At 39.7% G+C, this 18,261-nt stretch overlaps 1 protein-coding gene across 2 annotated transcripts; it reads right to left on the reverse strand.

Moving 5' to 3' along the window:
- Positions 1 to 474: 474 nt before the first annotated feature.
- Positions 475 to 17,611, reverse strand: TRMO (tRNA methyltransferase O). 2 transcript variants are annotated; one of them, XM_038552905.1, is made up of 5 exons: positions 17,460 to 17,611; positions 12,516 to 12,690; positions 9,900 to 10,057; positions 3,977 to 4,684; positions 475 to 933 (listed from the first exon to the last, which is right to left on the reverse strand). In XM_038552905.1, exons 1-5 carry the CDS (start codon positions 17,533 to 17,535, stop codon positions 674 to 676), a joined length of 1,377 nt encoding a protein of 458 aa, XP_038408833.1. In that variant the 5' UTR covers positions 17,536 to 17,611; the 3' UTR covers positions 475 to 673. The 2 variants fall into 2 exon arrangements, with proteins under 2 accessions (XP_038408833.1, XP_038408834.1); XM_038552906.1 differs by having other exon boundaries at positions 481 to 933; positions 17,357 to 17,494.
- Between the last annotated feature and the right edge of the window lie 650 nt (positions 17,612 to 18,261).

The raw sequence follows: 18,261 nt of genomic DNA on the forward strand, positions 1-18,261 counted from the left end.
ACTCATAGAATAAATAAGAAATAAACCAGTAATTAAGTTATTTTCTTGGATTCCTGGGGTGACTTTCTTTTCTGATACAAAGACATCCAAAGAAAGATCAGAGTCCGTATTTTAGAATCGGGATTAAATATATGTATACAATATACATACAAATATGTGTATGACAAAGTCTCTAAAACACAGGGGTTTAATCTCTAAAGAGCTTTAATACCACTTGTTTTTGGTCTGTTAGTTTCCTAAGATGTTGGTAACTCAGTTTTTATGATGAAATAGGTCAAACTTTTGCAGACAGGAAAACCAATACTGGAAAACCAGTATGACTGTTGAACAGATCCCCTGGCTTATAAGTTCCTGCTAGAATGATCTCTACCCAGTTTTACCAAGTGCCAAAAACAATCAGCTTCTTTCAGAAATCACTGAGATTTCATTACCTTTGGATTCTTTGATATTAACCAAATGAAAAGCATACACATATTTCTCTAAATTTTGTATCTCTGTTTATTAAAAATGTTTTTCGAATAATTATTTTGAACCCAAATCAATCAAAGCAGTGAGATCACAAACTGTTCTTTCTGCAAAGACTCATTAACACATCACATCATTAACTTGTATAGATAATCCAAAAGCCAATTCAAAGTCGATTAGGCTGTTTTAAATGCATGATGGAGGCTACTTACGATCCCAGAGACACCAAGTACTCCTCAAGATCAGTCATCTGAACAGGTTCTGAAGCTGGCTTGATCCTTAGAACCTCTGCAAAGTCATCACCAAACCAGCAAGTGATGTGTGCTATGTCTACAGTAAAGTAGAAAAGGCGGTCCTGGCAGAGCTTCCGTCGATATATGGACCGAGGGTCGGCTGACAACACAGCCTCAATGGCATGCCTTGCTTCCTCTGCTGATTGAAAATATTTAAATGAAGACTGACTGCCATCTGCAATGAGAAAAATATAACTTAGTGCTGAAAATGATGCAGATCAAATTTCATTACAGTGAACTTTATTTTTTTTTTTTAATTTTTTTAATTTATTTATGATAGTCACAGAGAGAGAGAGAGGCGCAGAGACACAGGCAGAGGGAGAAGCAGGCTCCATGCACCGGGAGCCCGATGTGGGATTCGATCCCGGGTCTCCAGGATCACGCCCTGGGCCAAAGGCAGGCGTCAAACCTCTGCGCCACCCAGGGATCCCTCATTACAGTGAACTTTAATGCGGAGATTGGTTGGTTCCTTGACTTTCACATGAAATGAACTGGGTTTGGCAATCTATTCAGTCGTTGCAGAGAAGGTCACTTTCAAATGTATTTATTACTATTAGAGTAAACTTATACATGCCACAAATTTTCATTTGTTCAACAAAATCTATGTTCAATGACGCCTTTAACTTGATTCCTTGTCATTTTCTTCTCAGAATGGAGGCATGGTCAGGGAAATGCATGACAGTCCCAGCACTCTCAGAAAGCCACAGGAAAGAAAACTAAACCCACGTACAACCAAAGCACCAGCTATAGGCAAGGGACAGTGTCTCAGAGAGCTAGCGTCACAGCCCCAGTTAAAAGTAACACCACATTCCCTAAGGAACAAGGACATGGGAGAGTCCTGGAAAAAGTAAAATAGATACTCTGAGAAAGCTGAATGCCGGGGATCCCTGCGTGGCTCAGCGGTTTCACGACTGCCTTTGGCCCAGGGCGCGATCCTGGAGTCCCGGAATCGAGTCCCAAGACAGGCTCCCAGCATGGAGCCTGCTTCTCCCTCCTCCTGTCTCTCTGCCTCTCTAAGTCATAAATAAATAATAAATAAACAAACAAACAAACAAACAAAGAAATACTGAATGCCATTACTAGGGAAGAGGCCGCCTCATAGCACCAAAGGTGCGTATTTCAGGTAAACAGATGTATATCCTGTTAAGTGGCAAAACTTCCTACATCTATATTATCATGGATGTATTTTAATTCTTAAAAATACAGTTATGTACAAAACTTAAAAAAATGAACTGTGACTTAATTTTTAACAGCTACAACATAACATACATCCAAATGAAGGCTAACTCCTTCCAGGAAGGCATGTGCTTTAAACAATGTTGTTCTTATCAAAATATCATCTGGAGTCATGGTGGATCTTATTCTTCTGAAAGTAAATTCAATATTTAGAAAACAGCCAAAAATCACTCTGGGCTATATCCAGTCAGTTCGTAAATAAAGCCATTTTGGTCAAAAACCAAAAACCAATTCAACTGCAAATCACATGGAATCCTTAAACAAAACGAAACAAAACAAAACAACCCCCACCAAGGCCCAATTGTGCAGTGCTAAGATCCCTTTATTGTATGCCTCATGAAATGACTCCAAACACACTTAAAAAAGAGGAATTCCAAAATCATCACACTCTTCAGTAACAGTGTAAGTAAGAAAAGCTCCAGCCTTTTGCTTGGTTATTCATTTGGCACAGGTGCCCTTGCCTCACTTCTCTGCCTACGTAGCCTTCCAGGCTTAGCTCACATGAAAGCCTTCCAGGCTTTCTTCCAGGAAGCCTTCCCAGATTTCCTCCCTGCTCCTCAAGTCACAATCCTTCACCCTCTCGTTTATCCACAAGCACTCCATTCCAGCACCAATCCCCCCACCTCCACCAACAACACACTGCCACCATTACAGTATCTTTTATCTTTTCTAGACTAAACTTTCTGAGGTCATTTCTTGTTTCTGTATTGACTCCAAATTCTGCTGTTCCTGTTTTATAGTTACATTTCATAACTTCTCTTTTAAATGATTTTTTCAAATCAATAAGTTTTATTGTAACCTCTCAGATATACAGCATTATAGTTTGAAAATAATAACACTTTCCAAAGTAGGGAAGCATTCACTGATAACTGCAGGCCAAAGGGTAAGTATAAATATAAAGTATCTTCCAGGCAGCACTGCTTCCTTTGTTCTATCACAAAATTCTTTTAAAACTGACCTTCCTCCTCCCATCAAATGTATACAACGATGAAACAACTTTCATAAACAAAACTTTTTAAATAAAGAGGTCAATCTAGAAATCAAATGCTTTGTTTAAACATAAAGCCTTTGGAAAGAATAAGAAACACACCCTGGGTGGCAGATGAAATCAGGCATATCCTTGGCAACTAACAGGCTACTTCTTACTGGAATCACTGCAGCCACCTCATAACAGCCCCTTTCTTCATTCTATATTGCTGCTTGGGATCTGCTACAGGCTGGGGAAACCACGTGTTAAAGTAAACAAGCTCCAAGTCAAAGCCCTGTGGCCTCTCTTCTACAGTGAAGTCTCTAGGGCTGGGACTTTTATGAGGACAATTACTGTGCTAAGAGACTCTTTCCCTTTTACTCCTGGCTCTGTGTCAGAGGTAGAACTATCAGCCACCTGATAGAATAAGATGGGGTATTTCTCTAGTCAGACAGTTAAACACATGAAAAAACTTACAGAACAAGAAGAATTTAGCTTCTGAATGCTGTTTGAAAACTCCAGGAACTGGGATGCCTGGGTGGCTCAGTGGTTGGGGGCCTGCCTTCGGCTCGGGTCGTGATCTGGAATCTGGGATCAAGTCCCGCATCAGGCTCCCTGCAAGGAGCCTGCTTCTCCCTCTGCCTATGTCTCTGCCTCTCTCTCTTTCTCTCTCTGTTTGTGTCTCTCATGAATAAATAAATAAATCTTAAAAAAAAAAAGAGAGAAGAAAAGAAAACTCAAGGAACTACTGTAACAGATTGACAAGAGCCCCTAAATCATGAGCCACTTCATGAGGCAGCAGCCATTCTCAGCAAAAACTTTACTGAATGTCTAGGACTCACTGTGGTGAACAAAGTATGTCATCAGATGGTGCCTTTGCTCAAATACAATTTTATACTCCTACATTTCTTACAACCAGTCATACTGACAAATACTCTATATAACTGCCCTCAGAAATACCAAATTTGGCTAAAGCTCTCATTCAGACATAAGAAACAGAAAGAACCTGGTTCACCTTCTGAACTGAGGTGCTCAAGATCCATCTCTGCGTGAGGAGTAAACCGGACTTCCAAGGTGGCCACAGGGGCCTCTCTCACCCAGGCAGGGACCATGCTGTGGGGGGCTGCACCAGCCATCCTGGAAGGGCAGTGAAGAGCCATGGGCTGCAACTCTGCACTATTTCCTTTTGGAACCACTGCTTCTTTCCCACTCCTTAGCCTCTTTTCTGTACCTTCCTCTGAAAAGCTCTTCTCATCTACGGCCATACCACCCTGAACGTGCCTGATCTTGTCTGAAAAGCTCTTCTCCAGGCAATATGGGCCAATTTGTTCTTCTACAACATTCAGACTTTCATCATTTCTTGATTCTAAGCCCAAATCTGCTGCTATCTCCCTGTGCTGAGGGGAGTTTTGCTGGACTTTTGTTGAGTTGTCACGTTTCATATCGTCTTCTGAAGTTCTATCTTCAGGACATTTAGGTTTCTCCTTAGTGTGACTATAGGCTTGTGGTTTATCACACCTTGAGATCTGTCGCTGGTCATAGCTGTCAATCTTGCCATTAGACTGAGATGTATTTTTGGGTTTATATTGGTTTTTCTGTAAATTAAAGTCCTGTAGAGGTTCAACCAAATTTTGAGGTGAGTCATATTCAGCTATGTAGGGCTTTATGTCTAGGACAGGTGTGCCATGAATCATGTCAATTCCAGAAAGGTATATAGCTCCACCTATAATGTGAAAAACATATCCTCTTAGAAACAGTAACAATCAAGAACAGTGCAAATAATTAAAAACCAACACCAACTGTTTATGCCTCCCCAAACTTACTCATAATTCTCTTACACACCGGGCTCTCTTATACCTGGTGCCAACACACCCTTTTCATTCTACCCGGAAACCCATCCTCTTCTTTACCTGTCAAACTCCTACATGTTATTTAAGGCTCTTCTATAATACCTCTTCTACAGAGCCTTTCTGGCTCTTTCACACATAAGTATTCTTTCTTCTGGGTTCCACAGAGAAACCTATGTACAAACCTCTGCTATATCCCTTTTCACATGGTCTGGCAAGGACCTAGTAGAGTCTCTCTCCCTAGACAATGGAGTAGGCCCTTCAGCACTGACTCATCTTTGCATCACTGGGGCTTTTTTTTTTTTTTTTTTTCCTTTTTTTTTTTTTTTTAATTGGTGTTCAATTTACTAACATACAGAATAACCCCCAGTGCCCGTCACCCATTCACTCCCACCCCCCGCCCTCCTCCCCTTCTACCACCCCTAGTTCGTTTCCCAGAGTTAGCAGTCTTTACGTTCTGTCTCCCTTTCTGATATTTCCCACACATTTCTTCTCCCTTCCCTTATATTCCCTTTCACTATTATTTATATTCCCCAAATGAATGAGAACATATAATGTTTGTCCTTCTCCGACTGACTTACTTCACTCAGCAGAATACCCTCCAGTTCCATCCACGTTGAAGCAAATGGTGGGTATTTGTCATTTCTAATAGCTGAGTAATATTCCATTGTATACATAAACCACATCTTCTTTATCCACTCATCTTTCGATGGACACCGAGGCTCCTTCCACAGTTTGGCTATTGTGGCCACTGCTGCTATAAACATCGGGGTACAGGTGTCCCGGCGTTTCATTGCATCTGTATCTTTGGGGTAAATCCCCAACAGTGCAATTGCTGGGTCGTAGGGCAGGTCTATTTTTAACTCTTTGAGGAACCTCCACACAGTTTTCCAGAGTGGCTGCACCAGTTCACATTCCCACCAACAGTGTAAGAGGGTTCCCTTTTCTCCGCATCCTCTCCAACATTTGTTGTTTCCTGCCTTGTTAATTTTCCCCATTCTCACTGGTGTGAGGTGGTATCTCATTGTGGTTTTGATTTGTATTTCCCTGATGGCAAGTGATGCAGAGAATTTTCTCATATGCATGTTGGCCATGTCTATGTCTTCCTCTGTGAGATTTCTCTTCATGTCTTTTGCCCATTTCATGATTGGATTGTTTGTTTCTTTGGTGTTGAGTTTAAGAAGTTCTTTATAGATCTTGGAAACTAGCCCTTTATCTGATACATCATTTGCAAATATCTTCTCCCATTCTGTAGGTTGTCTTTGAGTTTTGTTGACTGTATCCTTTGCTGTGCAAAAGCTTCTTATCTTGATGAAGTCCCAATAGCTCATTTTTGCTTTTGTTTCTTTTGCCTTCGTGGATGTATCTTGCAAGAAGTTACTGTGGCCGAGTTCAAAAAGGGTGTTGCCTGTGTTCTTCTCTAGGATTATGATGGAATCTTGTCTCACATTTAGACCTTTCATCCATTTTGAGTTTATCTTTGTGTATGGTGAAAGAGAGTGGTCTAGTTTCATTCTTCTGCATGTGGATGTCCAATTTTCCCAGCACCATTTATTGAAGAGACTGTCTTTCTTCCAATGGATAGTCTTTCCTCCTTTATCGAATATTAGTTGACCATAAAGTTCAGGGTCCACTTCTGGGTTCTCTATTCTGTTCCATTGATCTATGTGTCTGTTTTTGTGCCAGTACCACATTGTCTTGATGACCACAGCTTTGTAGTACAACCTGAAATCTGGCATTGTGATGCCCCCAGATATGGTTTTCTTTTTTAAAATTCCCCTGGCTATTCGGGGTCTTTTCTGATTCCACACAAATCTTAAAATAATTTGTTCTAACTCTCTGAAGAAAGTCCATGGTATTTTGATAGGGATTGCATTAAACGTGTATATTGCCCTGGGTAACATTGACATTTTCACAATATTAATTCTGCCAATCCATGAGCATGGAATATTTTTCCATCTCTTTGTGTCTTCCTCAATTTCTTTCAGAAGTGTTCTATAGTTTTGAGGGTATAGATCCTTTACACCTTTGGTTAGGTTTATTCCTAGGTATCTTATGCTTTTGGGTGCAATTGTAAATGGGATTGACTCCTTAATTTCTCTTTCTTCAGTCTCATTGTTAGTGTATAGAAATGCCACTGATTTCTGGGCATTGATTTTGTATCCTGCCACGCTACGAATTGCTGTATGAGTTCTAGCAATCTTGGGGTGGAGACTTTTGGGTTTTCTATGTAGAGTATCATGTCATCGGCGAAGAGGGAGAGTTTGACTTCTTCTTTGCCAATTTGAATGCCTTTAATGTCTTTTTGTTGTCTGATTGCTGAAGCTAGGACTTCCAGTACTATGTTGAATAGCAGTGGTATCACTGGGGCTTCTAACTCTGGCCCAGGCACATCAGAGTCCTCAATATATCTGTGGGAACAATGAGGATTTCCACTGTTTCCAGGCAAACAGACACTACAGTGGTCCCCAGGATGCCCACCTCCTGGTGTTCACACCCTTGTATAATCCCCATCTCTCAAGTGTGACTTGATATCACTCCGGTTACTATGTTATATTACCTAAGGCTCCTGTGCCTGCAGACAGATGCACTCAAGATATTCTTCTTGTGGGCTTGATGAAGTAAGCAGTCACACTAGGAAAGCCCATGTGGCAAGGCAGTGCAGGAGTGTCTAGGAGCTGAGGGCAGCCACCAGCCAACAACCAGCAAGCAATTGTGGCTCTCAGTCCCACAGTCACAAGAAAGTGAATCCTGCCAACAACGTAATTGAGCCTGGAAGCAAATTCTTCCACAGTTGAAACTCCAGATGACACCTTATTTGCAGCTTGATAAGATCCTAAGCAGAGGACTAAGCTGTTCCTATACTTCTACACTAATTCTTATGAAACATAATAATATTTCAAAGAGGTAGTATTATTTAAACTGACTAAGTGTGTGGTAATTTGTTACACAGCAATGGGAATCTAATCCATCCATCAAGACTCGAACAATTAAGGAGAATATAAGTCACTATTGCCCAATATTAAGGACAAGTCTTTTGTCTCACTTATACAGCTGCATGTTCAGTTCCTGCTACTGGTGCAGAGTCAACTAACTTGATTCTTGGGAAACTGGCCAAATGAGAATCCAAAAATTACATGTGATCGCATTGCATTCTGTCTTCATTTAAGAAAACCATGACTAACAAAGGACTCTGTTTTCTAAAACATGCTCACCGTGAATGACCTGGAACTCTGGCATAATGACTTTGGACTTCCTAATGGATATGCCTAACAATGTCTGCAGAAGAAGAAAGTATTGTAGTATATGTAAAAGTTCATGGGATATCGAGTTACACAACCAACTGGCTGGATACAATGAGGTAAATTATCAAACATCAAAGAGCCTCAGCTCCCTCATCCATAAAAGGGGGATTGCTACTCCATCAAACCCAAAGAGCCACTGTGAGATAATGTACACAAATGCTCTTTTTAACTGTAAAGCACCACACAAACACTAATAGTCACCATAACATCATTTGTTGAGAATGTCTCCAGTGTTATTGTGTTTGCCTTTTACATTTCTAATTTGATATACCCAATTAGAATTTTAAGTTCTTCTGTAATGCAGAGATTTTTATTTAATCTGTTTGCCACTACACCCTAAGCACCTAGAACAATCCCTGGCACATGCATAGTGCTCAGAAAATATGTGTGGGTTGCACGAATGATCATAAAATGTTCCCGTACTGTTACCCAAGCTGGTCAGCCATCACAATTTGATAAAGCTCACATTGGACTGGCTACAGAATTTTCCTGGAAAACCTACCCAAGGCCCACGTGAATAAAACCCAGGGGAGGGATTTCAAGTTCTGGCAAAAAACAAGCGAAATACCTGGTTTTACCTATTTAGCACAGAAGAGCCTAAAAAGTACTCTTAGAGCTTCTGCCTCCTAAGATCCTTAAAAAAGTACTCTGGAGTCCCAGAGAAGGCAGGTCTTACTCCTTTGCCTACTTTACAAACAAGCAAGCTAAAGCCTGGAATGGTCTCCCAACTCTCAGGCTACCTGCTACTTCATCTTCTACCTCTCTAACAAATGTGCTTATTAGGTCAGAGTGATTTAAGAACAGGATGCTTTACTAACAAACCAACGAACCAAAACTCTATTCTACAGAAAACAGATCAGTGGTTGCCAGAGGGAACAGGGTAGGGAGACAGGTGAAACGGGTGAAGAGGATCAAGAGGTAAAAACTTTCAATTACAAAATAAGTAAGTCATGGGATGTCATGTACAGCACAGGGACTATACTCAATAATACTGTATTATATATTTGAAAGTTGTTGAGAGTAGATCTTGAAAGTTCGTATCATAAAAAAAATTTTTGTAACTATATGGTGATAAATGATTATCTAGACTTATTGTGGTGATCATTTTGCAATGTATATAAATGTTGAATCATATTGTACACTTCAAACTAGTATGTCAATTATACTTAAAAAAATGGGATGCTTCAAAAAAATGTATGGCTTGGTCACTAGATTATATATGAACATAGTTAAAACTAATCTGGTATTCTATACAGGCACTTCCACAATCTGATAGGTGTTTAAATGGTATTATAGTGAGATTCATCGCAGACCCTCTACCACACATCAGAGTTAACAGCTGTACTAGAACCACAATGCATGTTCATTTCCTCAAAGATGCAAGGAAGAAATAATACCACCCCACATGTTTACCATATCTACACATACAACCAGTTACTATGTGTTAATTCTGAAAGTGTCCAATTATTTTTTAATAATTTTGTGTTTATTGTATTCCAAGTCAGAGAAAGTACTAATTTAATAATTATGAAGTCATACATTATTTTTAAATAATGTAATAGGTTCTACTACATGTGTTGATAATGAAATTGAGCATCTTATGAGAGCTGATTTCAAATGGTAACATTCTTTTAGTCATTTCGTGTTCTTCCTTGTCTGGTGGTTGTCAGGGGTTAACACCATTGGTACTCGTCAGAATAACAACAGCCAGTGAATACTAGGTTGGTTTCGTAAGACTTCTTTCAGGTAAGAAAGAAAAGACAAACGTAGAAACGGAAAGTGTTACCTTCTAGCTTTTCCAGCTTGGCCAGGGTCAATCCTATCGCATTGGGACGATGCGGGCTCCTTGTGGAGAAAACTCCAGTCTTCGCACCATTCAGCCTGGGAGGCTGCACTTTCGCCTTACAGCTCAAATGACCATTTTTGTGAAAAACAAACAAAATCCTATTGAAAATAAACCAAACCATCAAGTAAGAAGAGAATACTAGTTAATTTATCATAATGATTTGATGGGAGAAAAAAATCTTTAATCTTTAATCCCACAAATTAAAACAGAATGCTTTCAATGGTATTACAGTGTAATCAGTGGGGAAAGAAACAAAGCTATTCTCATTCCCTGAAGGAAGGCAGAGTTTGATCTCTATATCCTTTGCTCCTAACATAATTACTGGCATGTGGTAGGAACTTAAATAATATTTGTCAAGTATCTGAATAAGCAATATTTATGGAGTAAGTGCCTGCTATTTTCCAATCGGCTAGACGTTTTATACTCATTTAACTCTCCTGACAAGCCTAAGATTTGTCATTTATCCCCTACTTTAAGAATGAGGAAAAACAGGCTCAGAAATGTTAAATGTCTTGGCAGTGCCTTCCTAAACAACACATAAAAGCAGGAAGCCATGAAGAGAAACAAGAACAGATATGAACTCATTAAATCATTAAGTTTATGACAACAAAATGTCATCCCAGGAGAAAATGTTTGCTGCATGTACAATGGACAATGAGTTAATATCTGTGGTATACAAAGTGTTCCTACAAATCACAAAGGAAAGGGCAACTCAAAAGAAATTAGGCAAAGAACATGAATAAGCAATTCATAAAAGAGTAAGAAATAGCAGCAACCAAATGAAAAATGTTGAACCTCACTAATAAGACATTTAACTAAAAAAAAAAAAAATACTATTTTTCTTGGGGCACCTGGCTGGCTCAATCGGTTGAGTATCTGACTCTTGATTTTAGCTCAGATTATTATCTCAGGGTTGTGAGATTGAGCCCCATGTCAGGCTCCGCACTCCTCGTGGAGTCTACTTGGGATTCTCTCCCTCTGCTCCTCTCCCCATGCAAACACTGGTGCACGCTCTCTCTCTCAAATAAGTAAATAAATAAACTCTTAAAAAAATATGGTTTTTCCCTATCAGACAAAAATGTAGAAAAACTGTAACATATAGTGTTAACAAGAATGTAGGAAGAAGGTTATTTTCATACAGTTTTGATATATAAATTGAGTTTAGAGCACAATTTGGCAGTAGCTCTCCAATATTATAAATATGCACACCCTCTAGCTCAATATAACCATTTCTGATACCTCTTTGTAAAAATGCACAAGTGCCAAGAATCGTGTCTAAGAAGGTCTGTTATAGTATTACTATAATAGCAAAATAACTATCCATTAACAAAAAAGTGGTAAAATCATGGTATATCTATATTTTGCAATGAGACAGCCATTAAAGCAAAAAAGATAAATCTGTATGTACAGTCATGATATATACTGTTAAGAAAACATATTCCATTGTTTAAAACAAATACCCACTCCCAATGTGTATGTTTATGCTTCTATGTGTACTAAAAAAGAAAAAGGCCAAGCTATTAAAAATAATGATCCCTAAAAAAAAAAAAAAAAATCCCTAAAGAGTGTTGGGGTGAGGATGAGATAGAAGAAAAATAGGAGGAATACAGAAAAAAATCTCTCTCTTCTTTCTTTTAATCAGAAAAATGTCTTTATATAGATCTGGATCCATTTTTTTTTATACCAGCAATGTTTTTAATTTAATTAATTCAACCAAGATCACACAAACTAGATCAGATAACATGTTGTTTTTACTCTACCCACATCTCCAAATTAACACCAAAAATAAGCTATTTCAGAATAGATACTTAATTTTAGGTCTTCACTAATAAAATCAGACCAAGTCATACTGGTGATACTGGAGTGGAGAAGAATGGACAGAGACAGAATTCCAAGTGACAATAACACTAGTATAACACAGGTCCTAATATAGGTAACACTTTAGAGTATCCAGATTTTTAAAGTTTCTTTTGTCTCTTAGGAAGAATAGACTTAATTGTTCATGGATCTAGAGCAGAGTCTCAAACTTTTTCTGTAAAGGATCATACAGTAAATATTTGAGGATTTGCAGGCCAACCAGTCTCTGTTGTAACTATTCAACTCTGCCATCATACCACAATACAGCCATGCACAATTGTATTGATGGAATGGAATGTATTGATAGAATGAATGGAAGTGGTTGTGTTGTCATAAATTTATTTACAAAGATAGGATGTAGATGGATTCTACAGGCTATAGCTCACTGTCTCCTGGTCCAGAAGATAGAATAATGACCCATAGGCGGAATCAAGAGGTATATAGATTTCAGCTCAATGGAAGGAATTCATCACAATTAGAACCAACTGCAAATGGAATGTGCCGCCTCAGTGGATCCCCAGTTTCCATGAGGGTGCCCAAGTTATATATACAGTCACGTGCATGAATGTGGTATGGGAGTTCCATGCAACTGATAAAGGTGATCTGGATGGCAGACTCCCAAGGTTGCCTTCACCTGGAGTACTTTACTCAAGGGCAAGTTCTGGCCCAAAGAACCACTTCTAACTATAAACAACTTACCAAACATGAGAAAACTGTTCTAAGCCCATCAAAGAATGTTCAGGATTATTAAAGATGCTCTTTCTAATTCTCAAACAAGCCCGCGAATGGCTACAAATAGATGGCTGCCTTGGAGTACCATTCTTCGCTGAGAAACAGGATTCCAAATAGCCAATTGGCTCAGTTAAAAGATTCCCTACAGAAGAAAATTAGGCAAGAAATCATTAGTCAAAATGTCAAATAAAAATGTAGGAAAACATGTTTTCTTCAATGCACTGATTTCATAGTTTTAACATCTACCAAGTGTTACGCAACTATTAAAAATGATTCATATAATATGAATACATATAAATAGCCTCATAACTACACAGACATTATTATATCCCATTAGATAGCCAGAAAGAGTGCAGGTCTAAGAAAGATAGGAGGTATTTTTAGAAGTTCTACTATGACCATATTTCAAATTCTGTTACCATTTCTAAGGTACGTGACTTTGGTCAGGGCTAAAAGGGTATTTAAAATAAAGAGTATTGGAGTGTCTGGGTGACTCAGTTAGTTAAGCATCTGACTCTTGGTTTCAGCTTGGGTCAATATCTCAGGGTTGTGCGATCAAGCCCCAAGTTGGGCTCCGGGCTGAGCATGGAGTCTGCTTGAGATTCTCTCCTTCTCCATCCCCCTTTGCTCCTCCCCCGACTCACACTTGGGCATGCGCATACTCTTAAAAAAATAAATGAATTATTTTTAAAAATTAAAAATAAAATAGAATAACATGCACAAAGTTAAATGTGAAGTGCCATAGCACATGCAGGGAACAAGCTATTTCAATTGGCTGGAGTATGAAAGATAACGCAAAGAAAAATGAAAGATAAGGAGACAGAGGTGTATACACCCTCATGCTTTTCAAGTTTGTGTTAAGCTGCTGTACATTTGCAAAAGACCTATATCAGTACTTGTTTTTGCTAATCAAAAGAAATACGAAGAGAATATCTGATTTTACCAAAAAAGGCAAAAAGTGAAGTGTTCAGCATTTGTTTTGCAGCAAGCTATTATAGATGTAGGGTGTGCCCCAAGCAGGGAGATCAGCCCCACCCAGCTCCTTCCCCAGGAACCACACTCAGCATCTGAGCATCAAGCCACCAGAGCTTTGAACTGTGTGAGCATCTGTGCTTTATCTGGATTTGTTTTTTGCATTCCCTAGGAAGATGTGACCTAAAGTAACAGAAAAACCTGAGAGAGGTTATTTTTTGGGTCTGGGAACATTCAACGATTTTCCCATATAAATTAATGATAATTGCTTCTCTGCATTATACCATTTCAGCTTACGAAAAATTTCATAGGCATGCTCTACTTTCAGATAGTGGGGAAAACATGTCCGAATAAAGAGGCACTTGCTTAAAAAGAACAGAACATATGAAGCAAAGCAGTTTAAGCAATAAAGAAAGTACATGGTATCATACTATTAAAATATCTAGAGACAGGGTAGATTTCAGGTTAGGCATGGACCAGTAGCTCTCTGCCTCTTTAGAATGTCAGCTCCATGTTGGTAGGAGTTTTTCTATGTTGTTTACTACTATGTTCACTGTCTACTATATCGTATGCAAGGGGATAGGTACTCAAAAAATTCACGTTACATGGAAAAAAGGTTTAAGTCTAAACTAATTAAAATAAAAAGTGATAGAACATAATCCCTTATGCAAGTTTGTTTATACATCTACCTAAATATGTACTTGTACATGTCTAGAAAGCTATTTGGAAGGACATTCAGCAAAATGTTAACATTTTGGTAAAATGGATATGGTAACATGTAAATTGGATGTGGTAAAGTGGTAAAAATGGACAGTGAGATTTTTGCATTATTCTTCTATTTAATTTTGTAATTTGTGTATTTGAAATTTTTACAAAAATTAGAAATCCCTTTTGTTTTTTGTAAGTAGTAATTCCTTTCAAAAGAAGAAAACTTGAAGGAAAAAGAAAAGAAAACTTGGCTAAGCAGCATGAATATAGGTTTAAAGTCCGAGGTATCCACAACTAGCATTTTGAATTTACAAACAACTTTTTTTTTTTTTTAACATTTCATGAAAGCTTTACTAACTTCTTTTAAGAGATGTTATACACTCTAGACCATCATTTTATTTCCAGCATCCATTAAGTCTGTGCCACCAGCATGGGCGGTAAGATTATAGACCTGGTGTTGTCCCTCATAGCACCTTTCGTCACTCTTCACTTATAAAAACTGTTATTTATATATATGTAATAAATGTATAACAGAGAATAATACTATGAAACCCTGTGTACCCACCACCCATTCCAAGAACTAGAACTTTACAAACAAATTTTATCTTTTATATTGCTTTTCTCCTAAGGCACACCCATCCTTTCCCCCTGAGATAAACAGGTGCCATTCTGAATGGGATCTCATATCACTCCCTTTAATATAATTGTAATCACATGAATATGCATGCCTAGATAATACTTCATTTATTTTGCCTTTGAACTCCATAAAAACTGGTATCAAACTGCATGTTTTCTTCTCAGACTTACTTTCTCTCTCAATATTATGATTCTAAGACCCTTCTAAACTGTGTGTTTTTGATGACTTTAAATTTTTTTCCAAGTATGTTTACAGGCATTCTTTTGTTTATCCTCATCCATGTTCCCGTAGAATAGACAATAAATACCTTAAAGATGAAGAAACTGAGGCCAAACAATTCTTTGGTGTTCATTAAAATGTCATAAAGAAAAAGGGCCAAAAAAGGACCCCTAACCTAGTAAGATGGGATCCCTGTGTCCTGCTTTCATTTGCTTAACAAACACTTTCCAACTGCATACAACTGCCCAATATTAAGCTAAGTTTGGGTAAAAAAAAAAAAAAAAAAAAACCAAGAGAGGCACCTGGGTAGCTCAGTGGTTGAGCATGTGCCTTTAGCTCAGGCCATGATCCTGGGGTCTTGGGATGGAGAAGTGCATCAAGCTCCCCACAGGGAGCTTGCTTCTCCCTCTGCCTATGTCTCTGCCTCTCGTGAGTAAATAAATAAAATCTTAAAAAGAAACCAAAACAAGAACTCTGAATACAATGGAAGTAACGTTTGGGGGAGAACCTCATAATATGTCTCGATATCATAGAAAAAATATGTAAAGCACCTAGTACAACAGAAAGTGCTCAACAAAGATTGATTTTCCAAGCTCCTATTCAGGCTTTCGCCTCATTTTAACAATACAACTGTATTAATTGTGTAGTAAGAGAAAAAACCAACAAGTTATTAATGCAGAGTTTTTTTTAAAGATTTATTTAGTTATTAATATGAGAGAGAGAGACAGAGAGAGAGAGGCAGAGACACAGGCAGAGGGAGAAGCAGGTTCCATGCACAGAGCCCAACATGGGACTCGATTCCAGGTCTCCAGGATCACCCCTGGGCTGACGGCGGCACGCAGAGCCACCCGGGCTGCCCTAATGCAGAGTTTTTATACACAAAGTTTAACTGTATGTCTTAGTGTTGACAGATAGTTCAGGTCCTTTTGCCTTCCTGCCTGGACTGTTAAATTAACCTTGTCTTAATTCATGTCCCCATTACAGGCCCTTCCCCTTGTGCACTATATCAATACTCCAGATTCCGCGTTCCTTAATTTTATGCTACCCTCTTGCTAAATTTTCCACCTTTCTGTTAGCAGAGGTTATATTTCCTAACCTGATATTCAAGGTTCTCTACAGGGCTTGCTACAGCAGCCTGTATACTAAAATCAAGGTTCTCTACAGTGTGAATTCAATAAACCTCCATCCAGTATTTCAAACTTACAGCTCCCCCATTCCATGCTATGTAGACCTCTGAGCCCTGTTCCTTCCTGCATATTGAAATATTAGACCTGTAATCTGGCACTGTGCAATAATTTTTTTTAAATGAGCACAACCTTTGACCAAGTTACAGTACTTTTAGTAAATTTAATCTAAGTTAAATTTTTATAACATGTGCACAAACATTTTAGTTTTAAGAATTTTCTTCCAAAAAAAAAAAGAATTTTCTTCCAATTGAAAACTGGCAGTAACCTAAATGCCCAACAGTAAGTAACTGGTTAATCAGAACACATCTCTAAAGCAAAATGGGGGTGCCTGGGTGGCTCAGTTGGTTAATCATCTGCCTTTGGCTCCGGTCATGATCCTAGGGTCCTAGGATCGAGCCCTACATGGGGCTCTCTGCTCAGTGGGGAGCCTGCTTCTCCATCTTCACCTTGCTTATGTGAACGCATGCTTTCCCTCTCTCAAATAAATTTAAAAAAATTTTTTCTTTTAACGCAGAATAATGTGCAATCCCTTAAAATTATTAATGGCCATAGATTTATAGGGAACTTAAGTTTTAGAAAAAAAGTCATAAAACAGTGGCGTCACATAATCCCCTTTTTCTACCGTGCATGAACTGAAACAGGAATGGAAAGTAGACTCCAGGATATTAAGTGTGGTTTTCTCTGGGTGACAGCAGATTTTAATTTTCTTCCATTTGCTTCTTCTAATCTAATATTCTCTCTATAATGACGTGAAAACAAACTCATGCCCATCTCTTCCAGAACCAGTATAAAAAGATTTCCCGTCTCTCCCGCCTCACTTCCCTTAGTACAGGATGCCTCTCTCTCGTATTTATTAATTCCAAACCCGCTAACACCGGCGTTCGCATCCTCACTCTCACAGGAGCACGACCTCTGCGAGAAAGGCTGCTGCTGATCAGCACGTGGCTGCTCCAGCCACCGCGCCAAGCCCGACCCAGCCGCAGCTACCCCGCAACAGGAGATGACATCATTCCGCTCGCCTCGGCAAAATCACGTGGTCGCCCGTGCACGTGATCCGTGGCTTCGCAATAAGTATAATGACGCACTTTGGTTCAACTTGTCGCGTCTTGTGTCCCTCTCTGCCGTCAAGTCAGCGGCCTGCGCCTAGGCCTCCTTCGGGTGCGGAACCGCGGGTCTGTCAGAAGTTACCTGTTTCCAGAGCCGGCTTCACGCACCCGCACGGGGTCGCTGCGGGCCGAGACCCCGGCTCCTCCGAGCCGCGCATAGCTGCTGCTCACTGAGGTGTCGACCCTAGGCGACAGGCCTTCCGCTTCCGGTCCCCGAGCTTGGCGCCTGCGCAGAAGCCGCCCTGGAAGGTGCGGACCCAGAGCCTGGCGCATGCGCGGGGGGCGGGGAGCGGGGAGCGCCCTTAGCGGGCGCGGCCGGCGGCACCCGGAGGGTTTCGCTGGGTTTCCTGAAGCCCTTTCCCGGCCTCGGTTCCTCTCCCGGGCCCGGCTCTCCGTCTCCTCGCTCTGATCCTCTGCGACTCACCACCAGTGACTCCCGATTTCCTGCGCTTGCCGAGGGGGGCGCTTCCATGAAGAATTACGCACTAGGATGCCTCTCTCGGAACATTAATATAGGAGTCTACGTGTCCAGTGAAGGACACTGATTTTTAAAGAAAAAGGATGTGTACGTACAGTTACCACATAACCTAGTGGTCGGATGTCAGGAAATTAGACATTCTTGAGTGGTGAGAACACACATGATTATTTTATACTTCTGTATACTTTAATTTTTCCCATAGTAAAACGATGTTTTGTCAGCAAGGAACCCCAAGTAAACCTTATTTCTAATGGGGAACGTCACTGGAATAGGGGTTAAGAGGTGGGGAGGGGGGGGACTGGATTTTGTGCTCCATGCCAAACGGGAACTGGAGCAAGAATGAAATTGAGAGCCAATATGCCATGTACAAGGGAGAGACTGATCTTTTTTTTTTTTTTTTTTAAGA

The sequence above is a fragment of the Canis lupus genome, chromosome 11 (assembly GCF_011100685.1).
Source record: "Canis lupus familiaris isolate Mischka breed German Shepherd chromosome 11, alternate assembly UU_Cfam_GSD_1.0, whole genome shotgun sequence".
Lineage (NCBI taxonomy): Eukaryota > Metazoa > Chordata > Mammalia > Carnivora > Canidae > Canis > Canis lupus.